The sequence below is a fragment of the Aethalodelphis obliquidens genome, unplaced genomic scaffold, assembly GCF_003676395.1.
Source record: "Aethalodelphis obliquidens isolate GAN/ISIS:26980383/991018 unplaced genomic scaffold, ASM367639v1 scaffold83, whole genome shotgun sequence".
NCBI lineage: Eukaryota > Metazoa > Chordata > Mammalia > Artiodactyla > Delphinidae > Aethalodelphis > Aethalodelphis obliquidens.
The window spans coordinates 5,548,520-5,575,106 of NW_020838027.1; the positions used below are offsets into that span (position 1 = coordinate 5,548,520).

At 54.6% G+C, this 26,587-nt stretch overlaps 1 protein-coding gene across 3 annotated transcripts in view; it reads right to left on the reverse strand.

Moving 5' to 3' along the window:
* The window catches only part of VWF (von Willebrand factor), a 137,978-nt gene that overhangs the window by 66,226 nt on the left and 45,165 nt on the right, over positions 1 to 26,587 (reverse strand). For all 3 annotated transcript variants that reach the window (XM_027093341.1, XM_027093340.1, XM_027093343.1), the window contains exons 11-18: positions 23,104 to 23,240; positions 22,547 to 22,685; positions 21,475 to 21,575; positions 17,151 to 17,346; positions 16,105 to 16,320; positions 12,014 to 12,254; positions 6,180 to 6,274; positions 4,014 to 4,174 (exon numbers count right to left, since the gene is read on the reverse strand). In XM_027093341.1, the coding sequence (XP_026949142.1) occupies positions 4,014 to 4,174; positions 6,180 to 6,274; positions 12,014 to 12,254; positions 16,105 to 16,320; positions 17,151 to 17,346; positions 21,475 to 21,575; positions 22,547 to 22,685; positions 23,104 to 23,240 (1,286 nt within the window). The remainder of the gene's footprint in view (positions 1 to 4,013; positions 4,175 to 6,179; positions 6,275 to 12,013; positions 12,255 to 16,104; positions 16,321 to 17,150; positions 17,347 to 21,474; positions 21,576 to 22,546; positions 22,686 to 23,103; positions 23,241 to 26,587) is intronic.

The window sequence follows — 26,587 nt, forward strand, 5'->3', positions numbered from 1 at the left end:
GGGAGATTGAGATTGACATGTACACACTACTATACATAAAACAGATGACTAACAAGAACCTGCTGTATAGCGCAGGGAACTCTATTCGATGTAATGACCTATATGGGAATAGAATCTAAAAAAGAGGGGATCTATGTATATGTATGACTGAATCACTGTGCTGTGCACCTGAAACTAACACAACATCGTAAATCAACTAGACTCCAATAAAAATTAATTTAAAAAAAAAACAAAAAACACAAAAAAAACCAAGTAGCAGTGCCAGAGGCTTTTCAGTCTTCATAGTGGGCCAGTGAGAAAACTGGGCCTCAGAGGACCAGGGAAATGAACACACGTCTCAGCTGCTGAGAGCTTTTCCAGTACCAGCAGAACTGGGTACCAGTTTGGAAAATGTGACCACTGGACTTCAGGGCATAAGTGAGCATCTCCCAGACAGGGGTACTACACCGGGAGTCAGGAGGCCGGAATTTCCACTACACAGTTATGTAGCCTTGAATGGTTCTGTGTCCTTTCTCTCCTCGGTCTCCTTCTGTGTCCTTGGGGCAGGGCGGGACGGCGGCGGGGGGTGTTGAAAGCGTGAGTCTTAAGGGCTCCTGGCTCTGCCTGGAGACAATTACAGCCCCGACTGGGACGGAGTGAGCCGGGCGGTGGGTTGTGCTTTGCTGCCACCTCGTGGTAGAAGCAGGTAATAGTCTAATTTAAAGGCAGGAAGTGCATTCAAGGATTTTTTAACCGTAGAAAAATACTTGGGAAATTTTCTAGTGCAACCCCTTCATTTTATTGATCTAGTGGGTCTCACATGTGGATCCTGAGGTCCAAAACATTGCTCCCCAGTGTGTACTAACTTCCTATAGCATCTCTGTCCATAATATGGTTCATGCTTTTCCTCCATGAACTTCTTGTAACCGCGGTCATTAAACCACCACTTACGAAGCGACTTCCATGTACCCACCACTGTCACCTCCAACGCTCTCAAGAACCCTTCTGACCCAATTTTACAGGTGAGAAAAATAAAGACACAAAGATGTTAAGTGGCTTGCCACTCTGTTGAAGTAAACGTCAGGCGCCCAGATTCAAGCCTGGAAGCTCCGGGCAGCTTCTGCACCAACCACCCATCAGTGTGGTCAGAAAGCAACCTCACCCCTGGTCCTATGCAAGGAGACCTTGGCACCGGTGTCAGGAGCAGATGGAGTGAAGCAGAAAGCCTCTGATCTGAGCGGGTACCAGGCCCGGAACAAACTGCAAAGAGCGGGGTGGTCCCCAGGACCAGTGCAGGTCTGTGAGGACGTGAGTGCAGCCAGGAGGGTAGCAGGTGTTTAGAAAATCACGTGCGACATATCCTGTCTGTTACTCATGTTTGCATGTCATTGCCTTTTGCTTCATTTTTCTGATAATTCACTTCTATTATATTTACAAAAGCTTTGGTCCACAACAGATTGGAAATTTATGAAAATGGGCCCTTCCTGGGTCTCTCCCGTGGACCAGAGGAGGGGGCCGGCCCAGCCTCTGAGACAGCCTCGGTTATGGACGAAAACAACAACTGAAGCTATTCGCATGATCCCACATGCCGCGGAGCAGCTAGGCCCGTGAGCCACAATTACTGAAGGCTACGCGTCTGGAGCCTGTGCTCTGCAACAAGAGAGGCTGCAATAGTGAGAGGCCCGCGCACCGCGATGAAGAGTGGCCCCCACTTGCCACAACTAGAGAAAGCCCTCGCGCAGAAACGAAGACCCAACACGGCAAAAATTAATTAATTAATTAATTAACTCCTACCCCCAACATCTTCTTTAAAAATTAAAAAAAAGTGCTTTCACATACGACTCCTTCAGGCCCATGTGTGAAGGCAGAGCAGGAATTCTGTGCCCATGTTACAAATGAGGCAACTGAGGCTCAGCGAAAGTGAATGTGCAAAATCCTGCAGCCAGGAAGCAGTGAGGCCGGGCTGGGCCCTCGGGCCCCTGTTCCTACTCTCCCTGCTCCCTGTGGGTCTGCCCCCCAGGAAGGAGCTGCTCCCCCCTCCTCTCGAGTCCTCAGAACCCCTGACCTCTTCCCCCAAACCCTCAGTGACATGCCACAGCCTCCCACCTTCCACAGGGGATGGCCGACGAGACACACCCCCTCGGAGGATGTCTGCACCCATGGGCCCAAACAGTGTTTTCCGCTCCTTTTCCTTTGCGTGGAGGCCAAGAACACACCGCGCACTTCGTGAATCACCCAGACTTTCCTGCTCGCAGATCCGGCCTCCACGATTTGCATGTTAGCTGGCATCATAATGAAGCAGTTGTGAAAACAGCCCAGTCTCGTATCCCACAAGCCTCAAGTTCACAACCCCTGCGGCTGGGGTGAGAGACACCTTGTTAACATGACAGATGTTCAGAGACTGTCCTCGGGAGGCCAGAGGCTGCAGGAGTGCCCACGAGTCCCTAACGATGCGATGCGTCCTCATCCTGCATTCAAAGCCTCGCTCTCCATTTGGGACAATAATGCAATTATTGTGGTTACTAATATTTAAGCCTCTCTGTACTATTTCCTTCGTGGGGAAAAAACAAGTTCATTTGAAAGAGCCCCTGATGCTTCCAGTCTCCTGAGCAGCATCCCTCTTTTTGCCAGAGCTTTCTCTGATGTCGGGAGAATTTCTTCTCCAAGTATGGAGAAGGAAGAGTCAAAATAAGAGGCCCTTGGGGTAAAAAAGAACAATATGGAAGTTTCCTCTCCACGCTCCTATTTCTTGTCTGAGTTCCCCCCCTCCTTTATACCTCCTTCTGCTCAGGCACCAAACAAGATCTTCCTGTTTGGGGATGTTCCCTGGCCAATCTCTAGCTCCCCCCGTTAGAAAAGATAGTTCTAGAATCCTCAGAGGCTAAGACAGAAGGGAGCACCCAGAGAGAATGGATAACAACTAGTCTATCCGTCTCGGAGGAGAGAGGGCTGGAGAGAAAGAGAGAGACCGTGTGCCCTGCACACACCCCAGTCCGCAGCCTTCCTGAGGGCCGCTGGTGATGCATCTGAGTTTCCAGCTCCCACAGCCCAGGATACTGCCCCCAGGCCGAGGCCTGGGCATCATGAATGACCTTTACAGCCATTAAGAGGGCCATCTTGCCTCCCCCCACCAATTTTGGCCTCTAGGACTCTCACCCCAGCCCTCACTGCTCACGTTGGGTATGGGGAATTAGAGAAAGCAAGAAGACGGGATGCATTTGAAAGAGAAGAATCCAGAAGTTGCATCCTTCAGGGTGACAAGAATAGTCTATGTATATTTAATCCACAGATGTTCTAAGACTAGACTTGGAACGGAGCTAAGGGGGCCTGGGTGTGCTCAGGCCATTGCCACCACCAGGATGCGCTAGGAGCCAGGCGGCTGCAGACCAGCAGCGGGGGGACCACGAGGAAGGGCTGGCCGAGGGTGACGGTTTGCAGCCTCAGCCCCAGAGACACGGAATGTTAGGAGCTGACCACGACCTCATGGCTCACCCTACAGATGAGGAAAGCAAGGCTCCGTGTGGGGAAGGTATTGGTGGGCCCACGGCTTGCTGACGGCAGTGTCTTCTCTTGAGATACAGAGTTATACACATAAACGCAAATCATATGCAAAAATGTGTGCTGTGTGTGTATGTGTGTGTGTGTGTGCGTGCTTGTGTCTCCTCATCTTCATACAACGGCATGCAGCCCTTGGGAAAATTCTAGTGGCAATGCCCGGTAGCACTTTTAAGTATTTTCCAGAAATCCTTGCCTCGCTTCCTAGGGCACCGCTGTGCCAAGTTCTTGTATTTCTGTCAGCTCTCACCAAGATGAAGATCAACCCCAACTCTCCCATCGGCTCTCTCCCTGCCTCTGGCGGCTGACTCAGCCACAGAGGACTCACCCCTGCCCCCGCCTGCACCCCGTCTGCAGCCCCAGTGCCGTCCTTGTGGAGCTCTTGTTTCTTTCTCTCTCTGCCTCCACAGCCCACCTCACTGCCCCCTGCCCGCGGGAACCCGGCAGGTCTCCATCCCTCTGCGGCTCGGGTGGCTTACCATGCCCGGGGGGCAGAGGCAGCCGGACACGCAGCCCATGCTCACGCACTCCAGGTCGTAGTTCTGGCAGGTTTTGGCGCACTCCAGCCCTTCGGCCCTCGGGCTGTCAGCAGGACACACCAGCTTGACCATGGGGGGCTGACAGGACAGGCTTCTTTTGCCTTGGAGTCAGGAAAACCAAAGAGACCATCATTGAAGGGGTGAATGGATCTGCCGTCTACGCTGTCCTTTGCCCCCTGCGTGCAGTCACTCAACCCCAGAGGCTCAGGCTGCCCACGCCCCGGGACAAGGCACTGCTGGACCTCCAGCTGGGTCCGGAATGGCAGCCTCATCTACTGGTCTGAGCTCTGACCTCTTCCTACACTGAAGACGCCTCTGTCGAGCTCAGCATCCCTCTAACGGCCCCCGGTCCTCATCCCCTTTGACCCTGCGCTGTTGCCCGCTGCACTGAATCAGGACGCGCTGCAGAAACGTCCAGAGCCAGGCTTGAAGGGACCTGGGTGTGGGTGCTTAAAAGGAACCTTTGCTCCAACACATTTAATTTTAAATTCCTAAAATTAATTCAATCACAACTTTAAAGGGGGCTCTGCTCACGTGGCATCCTCTGTCCAGCCCCTGGCCATCCCAGCCGCTCTATTTCAACCTGTAACACTCCAACCCTGGACACTCCTACACTCCCTGCTTTGTCATTCTCCTCGCTCTGACATCACCATCTGAATGCCATTTATTTTCCTTCTTTGTTGATTGCTAACCCGCATCCCACCCACACACTAGAACACAGGCTCCGTGCAGGCAGGGGGTTTTGTCGCTTTGTCCACTGTTCTATCTCCTGGCAATTAGTAGGTATCACTGTGTTGACTGAGTAAATGATGACAGCAGGTAACTAACTGACACAGCACCTGTGTTTCAAAAACCCCAATGCATTGAATAGCATTTGTATCTTACATGCATATATAGCATGTAGTAGCTCTTATGGACAAGAAAGTCAGAATTCCCAGCCTTGTTTTTATATGGAAACCTTTGTTGGGAAACTGAAACCCTAAGAGGTTAAATGGCTTTTCCAAATAGCACAGAATTCTAGGAGTTTCCTGACTTTGAGAAAAAAAAAAAAAAAAAAAAACCTTCCTGTCACTAGGCTAGAAGACTCTAGGCAAGAGAAGCATCAGACCTGAGAGGCAGAACGCAACAGAGAGGGGTGGAGTGTCGGAAAAAAATGTTACAATGAGAGAGAGCAGGAAGAAGAAAGAGGCAGAGGGATGAGTGACCTTGAGGTCTGCTATGGACTGAAGGTTTGTATCCCCCCCAAAATTCTCATGGGGAAATCCTAACCCCCAAAGGTGATGCTATTAAGAGGTGAGGTTTGGGGCAGGTGATTGGGTCATGAAGGTGGAGCCCTCAGGAATGGGATTAGTCTCCTTAGAGGACACCCCACGGAGTTCCCTTGCCCCTTCCACCAGGTGAGCACACAGCGAGGACCCAGAGGTGGGCCCTCAGCCGGCCACGCGGACATCCTGTTCTTGGACACTTCACCAGGACCAGCCGGAAAACAAACGCAGGCACAGAGCTGTGTCACTGGGAGAGAGGGGGCCTTAGGAAAGTGAGAGGTAGGGAGAAGACATCAAGCTGGAGGCTGAAAATAGCCCATTTATCTGCCTGAGGGCATCTCGCTCCCTCCTACCAGGAGGGTCCTTTCTAAGCAAGGATGTTGGGTCCTTCTGACCCACAAACGTGGACTATGGTCCCACCAGGTCTCCCTCCTGTGCCTTGTCCTTGAACAGCGCTGCATCTATTAGGACCTTCAAACTGAGGGCACTGAGTCCAAACTCCTCTGTCTCAAACCCATCAGAGAAGCTTTCTAAAGAGGTGTTCCGGTCACCGTGTCCCTCGGTAAAATGAGGCCGTGAAGGACCAGTGTACCCACAGCTGCTCCCTGGGTTAAGGTCGCCATGGGCAGAAGAGGGATCTCCCTGGTCCATCCTGCAGGCAATTCAGTCTTTCCCCATCACAAAATTCAACTCCTCCTGCCTCAACCACTGGGATGTGTACATGCAAAGACACCTCCGGGCCTGGAAGCCACACACACAAACGCATGCCTGAATGCAGCCAGTCCCTCACCCACACCATCTGAGCAGAGGGAGAGGAGAGCCCGTTGGGGGTGGTACTCACTGCGGTGGGACAGGGGGCTGCTGAGGACCGAGTCGGGCAGCAGGCTCCCCGGGGCTCCACTCGTGGAGCAGTGCATGAAGCCATCCTCACAGTAGCTGCAGAGAGGAGGTCACAGCCTGACTTAGAGGGATTCCCCACCTCCCGCAGGGCGCTCTGCCCCCTCCGGCCGGGCTCCCATCCCATAACCTGGCTGAAACGCAGCTGCTAAGGCCACCAGTGACCTCCACGCCACTGGACCCAATGCAACTGTTTTCACTTCTTTTCTTACTTCACCTCCTTCCACATTAGTCATCCCTGTTGCCTGCTCCATCCTCTTCTACAAAAAGAAAACAAAACATCCCTCCTGGTTTTCCTCCCACTTTGCTGGTTGCTCGTCTCAGGCTCACTGTAGCTCCGCCCCCCTGCAGACTCATCCAGCCCCTCTCTCCTCCTCCTACTGTGTGTGCCATTTGCAAGTCCAGCCTCAACTACAGAGAGGACTCACAGATTCACATCAGCAGCTCCGATCTCTGTTGAACTTAAGATCCACGTATTCAAATGCTTATGTGATAACCACCTGTGTGGCTCAGTGTGCCCAAAACTGAGCTCACTGTCCCTCCTCCAAAGCCAATTCTCCCCCGGGGCTTGGATTCTTCGAATGAAACCACCGTCCATCTAGTTTCACAAACCAGAAACCCAGGGCTCAGCCCTGACACTGCCTTCTCCCCACCCCCGACACCCTATGCATCCCCAAGCCCTGGGCTTGGTGGCTTGAATATCGCTGGAAGCCACAGCCACCTCCATCTCCACTGCTGAGCCCCACCCCCATCACCTGGATGGTGCAGAAGCCTTCCGACTGATGTCCTGCATCTCTCCTCACCTCCCTCCAAAACACATACCTCATGGCAGCCCAAGTATCTTTGCAAAACCCAAATCTGATTATGTCACATTCCTGCTTGGAATCCTTCAATAGCTTCCCTTCAACATGCCTTAGGATGAAGGTCAAACCCCTCCCATGGCCTCCCAGGTTCCACAGGGTCTGAGCCCTGCTACCCGTCCCCCATCCATCCCCCTGGCCTTCTTTTCATCCTGAAGGTGCTTTGCCCCACTCACATGCAAACGCTCCTGCACACACTGTTCCCTCTGACCTGACATCACTTACACACATACACACACACACACACACACACACACACACACACACACACACACACAAAACCGCCTTCTCCCCCCCCCCATTTCAAGCTTTCATAGACCACATACTTTGCTTCCTACCACACTTGTAACTTTACATGCATTTGAGTTATTATTTGGTTAATAACTCTCTCTGCCACTGGACTATAAGATCCAAGAGGGTAGGGACTTCCCTGGCAGTCCAGTGGTTAAGACATGGAGCTTCCACTGCAGGGGGAGCAGGTTCGATCTCTGGTCAGGGAACTAAGATCCCGTATGCCTAGTGGCGTGGCCAAAAAATAGAAAATAAAAAGATTCAAGAGGGTAGAAGCCATGGAAGATTGTCCCTCACTCCTCACCACCGTAAACAAGGCTGTGATTGACATCTTCATACATGTACCCTACATGAAGACCTCTAGTATATATGCCCAGGTGCGACTACCAGGTGTGGATGTCCAATTCACATAGACTGTGCCCCTGGCTCTCTCAGGTACAACTGGACTTGGGTTTGAAGGGAGCAAAGCACCTTCAGGATTCAAAGGAAGCCAGGGCATTGGAGAGGGGACAGGTAGCGGAGGTCAGATCCCATGGGGCCTGGGAGGCCGTGGGAGGGATTTGACCTTCATCCTAAGGCCTGTTGAGGGGAAGGTTTGGAAGGATTCCAAGCAGGAACGTGACATAATCAGATTGAAATTTTGAAACAATCCTGGGAGTGTGTGAACAAGTCTGTGTCCACCAGGAGCAGGTCAGGGGCCCCATGTCCCATGGTCCTGCCAACACTTGGCATTATTCAGATTTCAAATTTTCCCAGTAAAACAGATACGCAGTAACGTTTATTGCTTCATTTTGCGTTTCGCTGATTATAATGATTTTGAACATTTTTCACGTGGCTGCTGTTCAATCAGCAGCTGTTGAGTGCACAAGGGAATCAGCCCTCCCCTCCCTGGGCCCATGCAGATTCTGCACTTCTGGTTTTTAACTAACACCTGGCTTAAAAAGATCCTTCCCCCAAACGCCATGTTCTATCTATCATTTGGACATGACCAAAAAGCTTAATTTTACTTTAAAAAAAAAAGAAAACCTTGCAGGTAGGTTACAAGTCAACTCCTGGCTCACAGCTGGCCTCCCTGGAGTGAGCACTCCACTGCGATGGCTGTGTGGGTACCACACGAAAGGTCTGGAGAAACCTCCAGGTCACGTGTGCTTGCACCTTCCTACCACCTTTCCATGGGCATCACGAACACCTGCCCCAGCTGTGCTGATTCTTCAGTGTGTTGTCAGAAGAATAAAAATAAAAATAGAACCCTGGCGGTCCAGTGGTTAAGAATCCGGCTTCCAATGCAGGGGACACAGGTTCAATCCCTGGTCGGGGAACTGGGATCCCACGTGCTGCGGGGCAACTAAGCCCGCTCGCCGCAACTACTGAGCCCACGCACCCTGGAGACCACGTGCCACAGCTAGAGAGAAGCCCGTGTACCGCCACCGAGACTTAACACAGCCAAATAAATTAATTAATTAAAAAGAATAAAAATAAACAGCCACAGACAAGTCCCGAGTTCCCGCTGGCTCACATTCTCCCTGAAATCCAATTTTCTAAATGAAGTGGAGAAACAGATGATCTATAGCTTTCAGCCCTGGTGCCTGAAGGGGAGGCTGGGAAGAGGAGGTGGTCATGGAGAGGCCACTGATACCCAAACCCTGAGAAGAGCCTGAAGCCAGGGCTACCGCCTGGCCCTCTGCCCACCCAGGAGCTGCTGTCCCCCACAACCTTCCTTCTGCTTCCGATATGGTAAAATTGGTTATTTTTACCAATACCAGCTGCATTGCTGTCCTCAGAGTCACCCCAGCCCCCTACCCTCTGTCTTCTTTCCTCACCACACTATGAAACAAGGGGGCCACTGTGACCTTCTGATCGCCATATTCAACAGCCTCTTCTTCGTGTAACGTGAAGAGTTCAAGGGTCCCTGGGTTCCAGCCACTTGCTGGATGATTTGGGAAAGTGATAATCTCTCTAAGCCTCCAATTCCTTACTAAAAAAGCAAGTCCTGCTTGCCTAACAGTGTTGTTTCAAGGCCCCAGAGAGAAACACCTTGAATATTATAGCTCGACAACTATGGTAAAACAACCACTGGGCTAAGGCCAGATGCCCAAGCCAACAGAAGATGGTACGACTCCCCTGTTCCCTTCATGTCCATGACATGGGCCCCTCCTGGTTCTGCCCTTTCCGCTGGCATTTTTTCTTTGGCCTCTCTCATGGGATCCCCTTTCTCCTCCCCTGGTCCTCTGAACATTCTCACATCTTTGGTCCTCCCCTCTTAGAAGCCTAGCTACTCTCACGGCTGTAACCGGTACCTCCAGCCCCAATCTCTTACTCAAGCTCCAAACCCATAATTCCAGCCATCGGTGCCACGCATTCACCAAGATGCCCTCTTGGTCACTCAAAGTCATCGAGGCCAAAACCGAACTCATCATCTTCCCTCCACCTACAAAGAGCCCTCTTGCAGTTCTTGGTCTCGCAGTTCTCCCAAGCATTCAAGTTCAGAACCCTGGGACCACCTTCAATACACCTCCCCCTCCTCCCAAACATCCCACTGGTCTGTTTACCTTCCCGGCATCTCTAGCTCCTGACCCCCTCCGTCTTTGCTGCTATTACTTGGCCCAGGGCCTTACCTTCCGACTAGACTATGTCAACATCTTCCCACAACTGACCTCATAACTCATGCAGCTTCCAGAACCTACTCCCTAAAACTACACTTTGACCCTATTTCCTCTCTGCTCAAACCCTCCGAGGTCCCACGGCCTACTGCTCAAGCATCAGTCCTCCCCTTATCTTCCACAGACCGACCCCTGATGCTGGTCCCAACTTCCCCCCAGTCTTATCTTTCCCTCACGCACACATACGTTCCCCCAGAGGACTTACCTTGGTGACTGATGAGTATGCCTTGTGCATTTTAGTCCCTGGACCGCTGCTCCACCCCTAAAACCCTCCACCTCACTTCTTTTTTTTTTTTTTTTTTGCGGTACGCGGGCCTCTCACTGTTGTGGCCTCTCCCGTTGCGGAGCACAGGCTCCGGACGCGCAGGCTCAGCGGCCATGGCTCACGGGCCCAGCCGCTCCGCGGCATGTGGGATCCTCCCGGACCGGGACACGAACCCGTGTCCCCTGCATCGGCAGGCGGACTCTCAACCACTGCGCCACCAGGGAAGCCCCTCAACCCCACTTCTGCCAGTAGAATCCTCCTCAAACTCAAAAGTTACCTCCTGCATTGAGTCTTCCCCAATTCCTCCCAAACGGAAGAGATCCTTCCCTTTTCTGAACGAGCAGGGGTTTTTATGGTTCTGCTACGGCGAGTCTACCAAATATAGTTATTTCATCTCAGTAAACACGAATGGTACCTACTTTGTATCAGAACGGTTAGCTACGAGGGATCAGGGCCTAAGATACAGTCTCTACTCTTCAGGAGGTCACCGTCTAGAGGGGAGATTTAACACATTTTTGCATAAATCCAGGCCCAATGACCATAACTGTTTTAATACAAGTGTCAACAACCCACTTTGGATATAGGCGATTGGGAAGGATGGCAAATTCATCTCAGTGGAGTGACGAGAAAAAGCTTCATACCAAATGCAACGTGCGGACCCTGATTGGATCTTGACTTGGACAAACCAATTGTAAAAAGACATTTGGGGACAATCAGGAAAAAGTGAACATGGATTGAATATTAGATGTTATGTAGGAATGATGGTTAATGTTTAGGTTAATAATGGTATTGTGGTTAGATTTATTTTTTTTAAGTGTTTCTCTGTTGGAAATACATACTGAAGTATTTTCAGATGAAATGAAATAATATCTGAGGTGTTCTTTAAATTATTCCAGCCAAAAAGGGGAGAATGGGATCGATCAAATCAGAATGGCGAAGTGGCGATAATTATGGAGGCTGGGGCTGGATGCATTAGGACCCCTTACACTATTCTCTCCAGTTTGATGTCTGAAATTTTCCATAATCAGGACATTTCAACTGGTTTCCCTCATAGATGGTCAGCTTCTCTGGGGCCCATCCTGTGTCTGGTTCATCTTTAGGTTACAATCTCTAGCCCAGCGCTGAGACAGAACTGGTGCCAATGAGGCGTTTATAAATGTTGTTACAAATTTCTTCTGCGACCGTGACAGCCCTGCTGAATGACCATGACCAAGGGCCTGGGTGAAGGACAGCAGGAAGCGCGCATGACCTGGAGCTGTTTTTCGGGAAAAGCGTGAAGCAAGTCAGGACGGTGATGCACCCTTGAGGCAATGCTGCTACGGTATGTCTCCTCCTGGCTCGAGTGCTTCCGCCTGAGAACACCGACAGGAGGCTGAGGGGAGCGGGGCAAGGAGAACTCCCATCGTTTGTTCTAGAAAAGGGAAGCTGAGACCTAGTGCAGAGAAATGGGGCTCCACACGTGACAGCTGGCTTACTGTTCATCACTTACTTCTGCCGCCAGCCTGGAGCTCCAGTGCCCTGCACAGCAAGGCAGTCGGAAGACCTGGGTGAAACCTCAGCTTTGCTCCCGACTTGCTGTGCAATGCTGGACAGGCACTGCCTGTCCTGGGCGTCAGTTTACCCATCCATGAAATGAAGGACATGGAGGAACGTTTCCCTGCCCTGCCGTTCCCGAGGTCCCCAGTCCCACTGCTCGACTTACCACATGGTGTGATGGTCCGAGAAGACGTCTTCGGGCTGGAAGATCTCACCGTCGTAGTAACAGGGGCACTGGGCCTTGGGCACACAGGCCCCGGTCTCATCCAGGTAGAGCCCCAGGGGGCAGAAGCAGCCCTCCAGGCAGACCTCAGTGCATTCCTCGTCCGGGTAAGAGAGGGAGCGGCAGGTGAGGTTGCAGGGGGTCCCACACTGCAGGTACACCTGGCCTCGTGGGCAGCTCAGCGCTGAGGAGAGAGGGCGGGGGAAGGACAGCCTCAGTGGAAGCATTAAGATGACCAGGACTGTGGTTCTAGGACCGGGGGTGCCACCCCTTGCCGCTGGGATCCCCAGTCATATCCGTACAGTCACTGCCTTCTCTTCCCACTGTGAGCAAAAAGTGTGTTTTTATTTTCACGAACGTCTGTTCTAATCACGGACGTACACGTTTTCTCCTCTGCTTAACCAGGGGGACCATGCTTTGGTCATCTCTGAATTCTCAAAGCCTGGGACATAGTAGAAATCCTGGTGGATTTTAGGGCTGTAGATATTAAAAAGGACTGGCAGGGATGGGCAAGGGCATTTCTTCCCTGATGATAATAACAATAACAGCTCCCTTAACTGAGCACCCACTGAACACCCTGCTCTTCACCGTGGGTTTTATGCCTTGGCTGCCTCTCAGTGCATTAGATCTCACAACCCCACCCCCTCAGAGGTAAGAAACCTGAAACTTAACTTAGTGACTCATCAGGGTCACGCCTCCCAGGTAGAGGCCGAGGCAGGATTCGAACCCAGCTCTCTGTGACCCCAAAGCTCACGCTCTTAACCATTATGCTCTAGAAAGGAAATGGTCCCCTAGGAACCAGGCTTTGGGGACGTGACGGTCACAGAGAGCAGGGACTCCCTTACACCTGCCCCAGCAACGCAGGCAGCGTCCACCTACCCACAGCCCTCACCCCACCCCCGGGCCTCCCACACAGAAACGGCACAACAGACACAGGCTGACAGGAAGCACGGCAACGCGGCAAAGCAGCTAAGGGAGTGAGTGGGCGCCGGATCCCCAATTCCTGGGTTCAAGTCCCAGTGCCACCTCTAGTTAGCACTGTCCTCTCTGGAATATAAAAGTAACGTCCACCTGGGTCGCTGTGAAGGTTAAGTGAGTGCAGAGCCCCGCCTGGCAGGGGGTGGATGTTTGCTGCTTTATCGCCCTCGTGATAACAGGGGAAGTGCAGTCCCAGCTCCACAGGCTCCAGACAAAGGTCCCCTCCTAAGAGGACCCAGCACTCAGCCCGCTCTGCACTCACGGCCCTCTCGCAAGCACCCTGATGATGGAATCCTTTACTGGGGGGTGGGGGGTGTTGGGGGAGGCCCTAGGCTCTTTCACAACACTTTCTCGTTGCTGATCAGCTGTCGTCCAAGAAATGAGAATCTCACTGGGGACACTCCTTCCGGGACCATTAGAACCCTTCCCCTCCCTGTCAGGAGCCATTTCTACAGCAGAAACCCGCTGGCTGTGGTCCACAGGGGCTGTAAAGGGAAAGCCTGGCCATGAACCTCAGAAACGGCCAAGCCCTGCAACCTCCCTGCCTACAACTGCTCCGGGGGTGGTGTTTGAGGGGAGGGGTTTTAACCATATTAGACACAGGCTTTTCTCTGAACCAGCGGAGAGGCTGGGTCATTGGATGAATATTTAGAGCAAAGGCAGATTAAGATGGGACTGCGTTGGGCCATCAAGATGGGAATTCCATTCAATCCATTGAGCCTACGCCTAAAAGGGCAATCTCCCCCATCCAGGAGCAGGAAGGCTTTTCTCTCTGGGGAGCTGGCTCGGAGCTGTGTTAAATTGCTCCTTCTTCCCCAGAGGTAATGTGCGTCAGTTTAACAGATGTTGACTATGTGTCCACGGCGTGGCAGGGGCTCTGCTAGGCTGGGGGATGCAGAGACAGTAAGACTTGGTCCCTGCCTACCAGAGGCCCGTGGTCTTGTCTTTCCAAAGGAAGCATAACCAGTTTACAAGGAAAAACATGTGTTGTGGGCTTCCCTGGTGGCGCAGTGGTTGAGAGTTCGCCTGCCAATGCAGGGGACACGGGTTCATGCCCCGGTCCGGGAGGATCCCACGTGCCGCGGAGTGGCTGGGCCCGTGAGCCATGGCCGCTGAGCCTGCGCGTCCGGAGCCTGTGCTCCGCAACGGGAGAGGCCACAACAGTGAGAGGCCCGCGTACCGCAAAAAACAAAAAAACAAAACATGTGCTGTGCTTCTCCGGACTCTCCTCACAGCACCCTGCGAAGCAGCTACGCAATCAGGCCTTGCTCCAGGAGTGTCCCCCAGTGGGTGTGGCCTCTTCTTGGGGATGCAGTTAGTGGTTTAGGGAGTCTGTCCATTTCTCAGGAAGGGAACATGAGGTGCAGGATGAAGGTAGGAGCCCAGGCATCCTGCCTACCTTCCTCGGGCCTCAGAGGGACAACCCGTGACCACCTGGCTGGTTTTCACTGGTTCAACTCATAGAGACAGACTCCTCTTGTCCTTAAAAGTCTCCAGGGACAGGTCCTTCCCACCACCCACACTTCCTGCCTCAGGAGCCAGGAAACTCTAAACAAAGCTCAGCGCCCGCTGCTGCGGGGTCAGCTCACCCCCTCTTGTTCTGTTCTGGGTGGAGGTTAAGAACAGCTGCTCCTGAAGTTTAAAGAATATTTCGGTAAGCCCTCAGCATGCTGGGAGACTGTCCTAAATTAGGAAACCCCTCGGATGCTGAAGCACAGGGACGATGCCTAATTTCTAACACTGGGGGACCACCAAACACAGTCACAGACAGACGCCACTTACTCCAAATTACGCCCCCAATTTCTGAACAGCAAGTGCTGATACGGGTTTTTGGAGGGTGAAGTAAAGCGCTCGAAGCAAGTTACCCAGAGAGGTCCCAGCCTCAGTTCTCCCAGCTGCTGGCCCGTGACCCCGTGACACCCCAGAGCTAGAGGGACAGGGGCACAACCTCACACATCTAAACACGTGCTCCGTTTCGTCCTTACTTTGTCTCTGCTTCTTGTTTTGATAAGGTGGCTTAGACTCGAATCATAAGTTGGCTCATTTGACCCCAAATAGTGACACTTCTAGAGCCCCTAAACCTAAACTTCTCTTCAAATACATGATATTAAGACCTTTTACCGTTTCTTGTAGTTCCTATTTTCCTGCTCTGTCGGAACCACTGACATTTTAGTCTCCAAACGCAGCTACTTCACCCTATATATCAGAGTATCCACTAGACCTTATCCTCCTTGAACGCCTTCACTTCTACGCATCCCAACTGTTATTCCACCAACAGAAACAACATTTTTGTCAAGAAAGTGCCTTTTAAAAGCCTGGTCAGGTGCACCGCCTCCAGAAAGCCTTCCTTGGTTACCCCGACCTTAATGTACTAATTCTCTTGCTCAGTGTGACAGGCACCTAGTAGGGAGGCAGCTTCCATCTGTGCCTCAAAAAGGAAGGTCGAGGCCCTGAAGCACTGCGACAGCCTCACCACGCAGGGCACTCGGCAAATGTTCCCAGAGCGACAGTAACAACCAACCAGGGACCAGAGTGTGGGGCAGATACCAACTCCGGTGCCAGGCATCTAACAGTGCAGGGTGGGACTCTCACGGCGTCTGGGGACAAGGATGTTATTCTACTTTGTATGACTTCACACAGTGCTGGAGATGTGGGCGGGGACTGCCCCGACAGTTTGCCTTAAGTTATAAGCAGAGGATTGGTACCTGCATCTCCCATCACTTCATCAGATCCTCCAGGGATGCAGGGACCCACTGACTCCTCAACCCGGCCCTACATGCATCCCACGCTAGGTGGCAGCGACCACAGGAAATCTCTACCAGGCAGGGACGCCAAGGTTCTAGGCCCCCAGGTAGGGGGTCAACTTGCCCTCCAGGTACAGGTCCGTCCCCATCGCCCTGTCCTTCGGGGAGATGAGAATCGAGAGGAGACGGGAGGGGATGCCCTGGGCCCGTTCAGACAGCGCTCTGAACAGGACCAGCGCGGAGGCCGCAGGGCATCCGAGTGGATCCCGCTAGGTGGCGTGGCGTTGGAAGGGCAGCGGGGAGGACACCCACCGCAGAAGCTGGGCTCCCGCCAGCCGATGCGCACGCCGCTCCGGGCACAGGCCGCCGCGTAGTTGGCCACCGCGTCGCACAGGCAGTCTCTGCCGTTGGTGCAGGAGCACACGTCGTAGCGGCAGTTCTGCAGGTAGGGCAGCGGGCCCACGGCGCCGTGGCAGGCCTTGAACTTGGGCGACGTCAGGATGGCGCAGGACTCATCCGCGAATCTGGCTGTGGGGAGAGGAGCGGCGTGGTCTGAGGCGGCCGCAGGCGATGCGCGCGCGGACCCCAGGGTCACCGGCTCCGGCTCGAAATCCCCGTCCCCGCCCCTCCCTCGCTGCAGCAGCGGTAAAAACAAATTCTCTCAGGTCTGGGAATCATGGCGATTTTTCTTCCGCAGCCAATATACTTTCCTGATGGCTTAAATACATAATCAACCACATTTCCTAGGGAGAAACGGTTCCCTGATGAGTAAGAGGGTAAGAGGGGGCAGTCGATGTAGGCCTGAGGACGCTACCGCAGACGAATCTGCCCATGGCCAGCCCCGTGCATCTATCTTACGATAATTTAATTGCTGCTCCAAGAGACCGAGAACGTCCAGGGGAAGAACTACGGGCTACTCTTTTCTTTCCCAGGGTGTGGCCCACGGAGGCTGCTCGATAAAGAGACTTTGAAGAATAAATGATCCAGATGAAGATCATCAAATGCTGATGGTGAAAACAAAGACCCACCTCCCCCAACGGTGGGCGCACCGTCCACGGAATGCCCTGGAACCCGGGGGAACCTCAGGGTTCTGGGGGCGCGCCTGCCCCTCCCCCCCATGGTGGGCGCACCGTCCACGGAATGCACTGGAACCCGGGGGAATCTCAGGGTTCTGGGGGCACGCCTGGCCCGCCCAAGGGTGGGCGCACCGTCCACGGAATGCACTGGAACCCGGGGGAATCTCAGGGTTCTGGGGGCGCGCCTGCCCCTCCCCAAACGATGGGCGCACCGTCCATGGAATGCACTGGAACCCGAGGGAGCTCGGGGCTCCGGGGGCCCCCAGTCCAGGTCTCACATACTCAGGCGCGGGTTGAGCCTGCAGGGGTCGCTGGGCTGCTTCTGCAGGTCCTCGCAGTCCGCACGCAGCTTCCAGGAGTTTCCGAAGTGCTCCACCAGGGGCTCCACCAGGCCCGCGGGCGTCAGGAAGTCGTCCCCCTGGTTGCCGTTGTAATTCCCGCACAGGCCGCACGTCCTCCCCGAGTAGACCGGGGACAGCTGCGGGGGACAGACCACCTTGGAGCAGCCGCCAAAGCAGCCGCAGCCTCCTTGGTCTCATGAGATGGTTTTCATCAAAAGCGATCCCCAGGTGAAAAATAAATATGAATTTAATAAACCTCAGCTAAGCCCTAGGCTGCAAAAGAAAATAAAACGGGAACTGCAGTATCTTCACCAGCAGCTCCGTGCCCCCTCTTAAACCCTTTGAGTCAGAGACCTGTCCTGCAGGAAAGGGTTGAGAGATTATCCTGTCACTTAAAGACAGGGACACAGAGAGGGACAGCAACTTGCCTGAGGTCACAGAGCTGCGACCAGGGGATGGGCGGAGCTCCATCACCCTGCCCGTCAGGGGAGATGCCCAGGGGCGCGGAGTGCAAAGCCAGTGCCCCTTCTTGCACACTTATCTCTGCTACACACATGGGCGAAGCAGGCTGAGCTGTCACGGTGCAACTCTTCTTAGAACGTACATTGGGTGACAAAGAAAAACACCTTCCTAACTTCTTCTTGTTTTTTTAAAATAAATTTATTTATTTTATTTATTTATTTTTTTGGCTGCACGGGGTCTTCGTTGTGGTGCACAGGCTTTCCCTAGTTGCGGCGAGCAGGGCCTACTCTTCATTACAGTGCACGGGCTTCTCATTCTTCCTGGACCAGGGCTCGAACCCGTGTCCCCTGCATTGGCAGGCGGATTCTTAAACACTCAGCCACCGTCCCCCTTCCTAACTTCTTGATTTTGGCTTGGCCACTGAGCATCACTGAGGAGAAAAGGCCCCGAGCCAAGAGGACCCCGGGGGTTGTGATCATGATCAGAGGAGGTGGGGTCAGAGAGGACCCAGGGGCAGCCTGCGAGGGTGAGCAGCGGGGGATGCAGGCCACCGGCACGTGGCTTGTTCTCCTGCTTCTGAGTCCGGGATGCACATTCAGGAACGTTTTGGGGAGTCGAGCCTGTCTCTCACACGGTATGGCCGGGGGCATCTGCTGGTGTCTACTGAGGGGGGTCCTGGTTCAAACTGGAGCAGAAGCTGGACCCCAGGGCCCTGACTTGCTCTGCAATTTACCAGGGTTAAACTGTGGCTGCGGAACCTCCCCGTGTTCTGATACCTGCTGGGCCGGGCTTTGTGAGGTCATCTCCTGGAGGCCCTTCCAGCTCTGACTTGACAAGATGCAGGATGAACAAGCTAGTGCGGGTTCCAAACCCGTATAAATTGTACCCAAGTAAATATCATTAATAAGAAGGAGGATGGAGTAGCGTCTCCTCGTTTGCTAGACAAACAGCAAGCGTTGGCGCCTCAGGCACCAGCCCTCCCCTGACCTCGCAGTGAGAACGTCAGTCCTCCCCGCCCAGCACTTCCTGCCCCTCCTCTGCTTTCCCTCTCTCTCCCTCGCCAGGATTTATCGCCTTCTAACACGTGACACAATTTCCTTGTTGGTCTGCTTACTGTGCGTCTCCCCCCATCAGAATTTAAACTAAACGAAGCCAGGATTCTGGTCCGCTTTGTTTCACTGTTGGACCTTGGCCACCAGTTCGGTGCGTGGATGGTTGAACAGTGTCTGGACGGATTCGTGAGTGAGCGAGGCTCCCCTCCGGACGCTGACACCCAAGGCCAGCCCCGGCGAAGCAGTGAAGCCGGGGAGGCGTCTGTCCCCTCACCCCCCTCTCAGTGTCCGCTCTCTTCCCTCCTAGTTCTCAGGCCCTGAGCACCTCAGGCTCCCCAGGTCACCTCTGGCACACCCGCCAGGTCTGCCATCTCCACCCTCCCCCACTCTCTAAGCCTGTCTCCTTCCGTCCCAGGGGCTTGTCTCAGAGGTTGGCTCAGCAAGGGTTAGGAGGGTGCGCCTGCTGGTGGGAGCCAGGCCAGGCTGCCCTCCTCCCGGCCCGCAGTGCCTCAACTGTCCGAGATCAGGGACTTGGAGAACGCACTTTGCTATTTGCTATCTGAAATAGCAGTGTCACTTCTGACAGGATGAAAAGTGTCAGAGTCCCTTCTACTCCACTTGGCCTAATGCCGAGCTGCGCCTGCATCACAGCCAGCAGGGCCCCGCTGCCTGGACCTCGGGACCCGTGCCTCACCCGGGGAGCCACTGGCAGCCCCTCATCCCCCCTCATCTGGCTGCTGCCCCCCGGGGGGTGGGGGCCCCGCCCTGCCGCTCCCTGCCGTCCTAATCTCCAGCAGGGGTCTTCAGCTCAGCAGTCCCCACAAACCCTGGGGTCAGCATGGGGACACGTTCCCTCCACCCCATCCACAAACGCCCCCTTTCCTCCTCCAGCCAAAACACATAGCGCATTCCCCAGGCCCCGGGGTCGTCTGCCCTGTCCTGAGTCTTGACCAGGGAAGGCTTCTTCTCTTTAGCCAAACTGACCAAACGCAGCCCCAGAGATAACCCTGCATCTCATTCCCACAGAAACAAGTGCCCCTTCTCTCCTCAGAGGAGACAGATAAACCTGGGGCAGGGAGGTCAGCCACCCGAGACAAGACCAAGATATATGTGCCTGCTGAAGGCGGGGAGGGGCACCTGACAGATCAAGACCCTCTCGGTGTGCAGGGAGATGCCTGAGAAAGTGGGACGGCTGACAGGGGCACCGCCCTTGAAGACCAGGGTGCAGGAGACCCAAGTTCTGCTCTCACTCTGTAACCAAATGACTGGGAGTCACTTTCCTGCTCCAGAAAAGATAGGATCTTTATTTCCAACTGTACTTGAGGGGTTGATAAGATCTCCAAAAACCTTCATGTTCTATAGTGTGTGGTCACAGTTTTAGTTTTTATAAAAGAAAAAAAAAGGCGTTAATTTGGATCTTTCTCAGGGTCTTCAAAGACAAGAGAAAGAAAGAACATGACATCACGAGGATGGAGACCACCAGGATGTCATCGAGGACACCCCAGGCACCCATCACGGGATCATACCGAGGGCCTATGGAACACGGAACCTCCGGAAGCAGGAGTGGACACTCCAGGGATCCTAATGTATTCAGGGCGGGGGTTCTCAAAGTGTGGACATGGGACCCATGGCAGGGGGTGATCCCTGAGACCCTTTCAAAGGGTCCACGAGGCCAAAACTATTTTCATAATCACACGAAAACGTTACTTGGCTTTTTCCCTCTCATTCTGTACAAGTGCGCAGTGGACTTTTCCAGAGTCTGCATGACATGTAATATTGCAGAAGATTGAACCCAGAAGCAGATGAGACTCCAGCTGTCTTCCATTAAGCCAGCCATTAAAGAAATTTGCAGAAACATAAAACAATGGTATTCTCACTACCTAATTTTGTTTCGGAAAACAGATTTTTTTAATGTTTATATCAATGTGTAAGTCGCTTTACTATTGTTATTTTTTAATGAATTAATAAATGTCTCTGATTTAATTTCTAATCTGGTAAATATCAATGGCTATAACCTCCGTAAAGGATCTCGGGGTTCTCCATAATTCTGAAGAGTGCAAAGGCATCTGAAGACCTAAGAGTGAGAAGCGCTGGTCTACTGGGGGCGACGCTGCCCGGGGAGCTGACCGGGTGTGCAGTCCTGGGCGCGTCTCCCAGCCCCCACGAGCCTTGCTTGCTTCGTTTATGAAATGGCAGTGACAATACCTTCTAGGGAAATTTCCAGAGGGAAACAAGCCCTGTGAAATACATGGCTTCCCCTCCCAGCATGACTCTAGGGCCACAGGAAGCAGAGGAAGTGGCCCCTAGGCTGCAGAGGCCCCGGGACCACGGCAGGGATTTGGTAGTTCCCAGGACCACCTTTCACAGGCAGTGGGTACACGACACAGGGTCTTGGCTGTGAGTCCCACTGTGGGCGCCCCGCCCTGGGGAACACCCCCTGATTCCAGGCCTGGTTGCAGCCGGGAGCCTGGGCAGCTAATCAACTGCTTCCCCAGCCCCGCATGAGCCCACCCAGTCTGGACACCCCTTGGGGTACCAGAGCCCAGCACCCGGGAACCCCTGGGGTGAATAAGGGGCATCCAGACAGCAAACACCAGCCTCTTACACACAGAGAGGCCTGTTCCTCGCTCTGGGGGCGCAGGGCCGGGGGAGAAAGGAATTCCCCTCCCACCCTTGAGCTCTCCCCCCGGAGCACAACGGGGGCTTTGTAAGGTCTGGCTGCAGGGTGGCCGTGCTCAGGAAGGCACCTACCTTCACCAGCAGCCTCCCGCGGCCGTCCCAGTCTATCTGCAGGTCCTCCCCGTAGCTGAGGTGCACGGAGGCCATCACGGTGTGCTGGATGCGGAGGTCACCTGGAACCCAGCAAGGACGGGATTTAAGCTAAGATGGGGAGAGGGCAGGAGAGCAGCAGGCAGATGGATCGTAGGGAAAGATGGGGTATCTCACAAAGGACTGTAGCAATGAAAGCAGTGAGTTAGGGGGCAGCTGGGGATGTCCATGAGGCTTAAGGTGGGGGGGTGTCTCAGAGGCAAGGTGATCAGGGTGGGTGTAGTGTAAATTGGGCTCCCCCAGGAAGGCACCTCCATATCTATCCCTGCTGTAGCCTGCCATTCCCTGTACTGCCACAAGGGGGAAGCAGAGGCTCCTGCATCCTTAGCTGAGGCAGGTGCCCTGAGCCTGGGTCCGTTTCCCATTGAACCCCTAACCCCTGAGCATTTCCTGGGCCCCTCTGCTGTTGCACATGCTTCCAGGCTAAGTTACTCAGTCCTCACGGCTGACTGGTGCTCTGCGCACAGCTGAAACGGCAGTTTTCTCTGGGGAAGAGGTAGGAGGCATACCTCTTCCCCGGAGAGACACACATAGCATTAACACACATAGGCACCCTCAAGTTCACCATGTGCAAAGCCGGGATAATGGGCCATGGGCTGGCCAGTGGTCTTGAAGAAGAAGAAGAAGAGGGGAGGCGTTAGGGAGCCCCTCTGAGGGTGAAGGTTGGAAATAGGCTGTGCAAAATGGCGCATAACAACCTGGCAAAGTCACTGAACAGGTAGATTTTCCTACAGGTCACGGGGTCATCTGGCTTTGCCCCATGACATCTTGGGGTCTGACCCATCACCAGCCACCCCGCCCCCAGCCAGCTTCCTCTGCTCCTCCTCCTCCAGGAAGCCTTCCTTTCTTGCAGGAGGCAGGCCAGGACGCCCAGCCTGCCCTCCAGAGTTAGCTCTCCTGCACATTTGCGCAGAAGAGGCGGCAGCGAGCACTGCCGAGGGACGGGGGCGCTGAGGGTGAGCTGGGCGGGGCCTTGGGGGAGGAGGGCACCCACCTTGCAGAAGGGGGATCTGGATGTCCTGACCGTCCACGGCAACGCCTCCCCCGTGCTTCAGCTTCACGACGTTGCCGTGCTGGCCGGGCAGCTGGACGGTGACCGAGCGCGTGCAGACCGCGTCGGGGTCGTCGGCACACTGCCGAGGGGGGCACACCGAGGGACGTCACCAAATCCCCGCCAGCCCCGCGGCCCAGCCCCCGACCCATCCACTCGGGGAAAGCCCTCCACCCACGCAGCCCTTCTCACATGGAACCACTCCCCGGTCCCAGAACCATCTCTGGGAAGGGTCCGGGGTTATGCCACAGAGAGGCCCAAAGCCCAGGCCTCCCACCGCCCAGCACCACCCCGCTCTGGTCCTTCATCAGGATTCTAGGCCTTGCTTGCCCTTGGTCCTTGGGCCTGTTGCTCCACAGGCGCTCAGGGTCCTCAGGGGAGCCCCGTGCGCCCTGTCTGTCTTCCCCTTTGCTCAGTTGTCCAGAGGAAGGCCGCACACACGGAGCCATCTTGCCCCCCTCACCCCCGCGGTTGCCCTGGGGCTGCCTGGCGAGGCTCACCTGGACCGTCTCTATGATGATGGAGAAGGTGTGGTCCTGGCAGTCCCGGGCCAGCAGGTACTGGCAGATCCCACTGAAGGTGAAGTGCCTGTTGTCAAAGCTCTTGAAGTGGGATTGTCCTGTGATGAGACACGCCCCTGGGGGACGGAGAGCGGGTGTCCCAGCGGGTCCCCTGGGGCACAGGGGAGGGGAGAGCGGGTGTCCCAGCGGGTCCCCTGGAGTACACAGGGGAGGGGAGAGCGGGTGTCCCAGCAGGTCCCCTGGGAACACAGGGGAGGGGAGAGCAGGTGTCCCAGCGGGTCCCCTGGAGTACACAGGGGAGGGGAGAGAGGGTGTCCCAGCGGGGCCCCTGGGGGACACAGGGGAGGGGAGAGCCGATGTCCCAGCAGGGCACCTCCTGGGGGTGCCCCTCACCGCAGCCTATAAAGGGGCTCCACGGGAGGACTCTATTCAGGCCCCACTCCTCTGGCCCTGAGAGGTCAGGGCCGGGTGGGTCAGTTCCACGCCTCAGGGGAGTGACAGCCCAGGAGTGGCAGAGCCAGACCAGAACCCGTGGCTCCGGCTCTGCGCTCTGGGTTCACCGTGGCCCCCAGCCCTTCCCCACGGCCGCTCCAGGTTCTGGCTCTGCTGGGGCCAAGGGCCTCGGGCCTGCAGAGGCCTTTCTCTGCGCTGCCATTGTGGGCACTCCCCCCTCCATGAGAGTCCCTGAGGGCAAGAGGGCAGAAAGGCCGCCCAGAGCAGTGATGGGGGAAGGGGGAGCCCAGTAGTGCAGGGGCCAGGACCCAATCCTCACCCCTTCGCCAGCCGAGGGGCGGCCCTCAGGCCTCCTCCTGGGCAAATCCATGCTGTGACTTCAGCTGGGGCCAATGGGGGCCCAGGACCCCATCTGCCCATGTTCCCACCACTGCCTGAGCCAGCTGACGCGTCTGGGGATGGGTACGAGGATGCCCTGGCATCACCCTGCCGCTCGAGCCCTCGACGCGCACCCACACGACAGCTACTCCGTCCTCCCAGGCCCCGTGGTGCCGGCCCAGTGCACCTCGGACCGCAGGTCGTCCGTGCTGGGGGAGGGGGGCTTTGCTAATGCCGCCAGTGACTCCCCACTGGCCCAATCCCAGCTCAGCCCACAGTGGACCCACTGAAGCCGAGGCCCGCATCTGGAACCCTCCCCAGGCTCCCTTCACCTGCTTCCTCTCCTCTTTGCCTTCTACTCTATAGAGAAAGCAAAGCGGACACACACCACAGCCATTCCATAAAGTAGGGGCCCTCCTTCCCCTCCCAGTGCCCCCGGCCTCCAAACAGCAGAGAATCGTCCTCCACAGCACCCCTCTGCTCTGCACCCCAAGTTCCCCCCCAGGAGGGTCCTGCAGCCAGTCCCCCTTGGACCCATCTCCAGGGGCTGATGTCAGGGGTCCCCAAAGGCCTGAGAGGGGTTCCAGCTGTCCACCTGTCAAAGACAAGCCCCATCGGCCCCCTGCCTGCCACCGCATGCCCAGATTTGCACTGAAAGACACAGCAGGCATGGGGGGGCGGGGGGGGGGGGGGGGGGGGGATGGGCAGGACCGGCTTTGGGTCCAGGTGTGGCCCTGCCCTTGGTATGTGCTGGAAGGCAGGGGGAGGGCGAGTAGCCCCAGGTTACAGTGAGTGTCCCTCTGCCTGGTGCCCAGAGCAACTAACCCCTTCTAAGATGGCGTGGGCCAGGAGGGCACACTCAGCCCAGAGAAATTAGGAGAAAATAGGGAGGCCCCAGATCGTCCTCACCAGCATCATCTTCTGCGATAAGACGAAATATACACACGTCTTCGTCCCTGATCCCTGACACAGAGCTTCTAGAGCCCTAGGAGTGTCCTGGGTGAGAGGAGCACCTTTGTTCTAATGAAGCCCCTCTTAGCGGGTCCCTCGAGAGCTTCAGGATGGGAACTGGTTACAGAAAGACCTAAGTATGATTAGAGGGTTGGGACTTTCAGTCCCATCCCCCAAACTCCAGGGAAGGGAGAGGGGCTGGAGACTGAGTTAATAATCAACCAGGCTTAGGGACTTCCCTGGCGGTCCAATGGTTGGGACTTCGGTTCAACCTTGGTCGGGAAGCTAAGATCCCACATGCCTGGCAGCCATAAAAACAAAACATAAAACAGAAGCAACATTGTAACAAATTCGATAAAGACTTTAAAAACGGTCCTCATCAAAAATATCTTAAAAAAAAAATCATCATCAGTCGTGCTTATATAGTAAAACCTCCGTAAAAACGCTTATTAAACAACAGAGTTGGGAGGGCTTCCAGTTTGGTGAACATATTTACATGTAGGACACCCCAACTCCACAGGGACACATGCTCCTGTGCTCAGCACCCTTCCAGAGCTCACCCTGTGTACATCTCCATCTGGCTGGTCATTTGTCTCCTTTACAATATTTTTTGTAATAAACCAGTAATAGTAAGTAAAGTGTTTGCCTGAGTTCTGTGAGCCATTCTAACGATTATCATAGCTGCCATCAGAAGCAGGAGCACGTGGATGGAGCCCTTCACCTGCGGGGTCTGTGCTAATTCTGGGTAGTCAGGGTCAGAACTGAACTGAATTGTAGGACACCCGGGTGGTGTCCAGAAAGTCAGAGGATTGGTTGTCGTCGGGGGGAAACACACACACATGTGGTGTCAGAAGTGTGAGAAGAAGCAGATCGTGCCTCCCCATTGCATTGCCCCACAAGAAGGGCACAAGTGACGGGTCACTGTTTGTGGAAGTCTGAGCAGAACAGGCAATGAGTTAGGGGCCAGGGTCATCCCGACTGATTGTAGCCCCGGTGGAATTCCAAATCCACGGGTGTCACAAGAAAGTCTTTTTAAAATGGCTATTTTTCGGAAGCCACCATCATTCTACAAACAGGATGACACGGCCCTTTGTATCACATGTCTTGACCCCATTGCAGTGCGATGGGTGGGAATTCCTCCCCCAACCTCTCTTTGTTTTCTCAACAGCACTCTTATCTGAGTAAGAAATTGAACTTGCATTATCTCTGACAATGCTCAGGAAAAGAGGGGTCAACGAAAAAATATGCAAACATTCAAACATTCGAAAGCAAAACTTTTGGGTCAGAATCTAATCCTCTGATCTGGTTTCCTGCTCTGACCTCCCCCTGATTGGCGTTCTGGAGTTTCTTGGGAATCAGAAATCTAAATACTGTATTATATTTAGCTTATCTCCTTGGTACAATTGAGGGATGGGGCTGACCACACGGGAAACCCAGGAAGACAGCTGAGTGAGGTGCTAGGGAGCCGTGGGCCCGGGGGCTGGAACAGGAGCCAGAAGAATGGGCCACACGTTGACACTCGCCCAAGCTCTGCCCAGAGGTCCCCAAGATGCCCAAGTTCTGCCAAGAGGATGCCCAAGACATTCCCAGCCAGCTGGTCAGCAAAAGGCAGCCTGACAAGCCGCTGGCCACCAATGGACGCAGCAGGTGGGCAATAAAAGTTTGGTGAATGCGTGCAAGG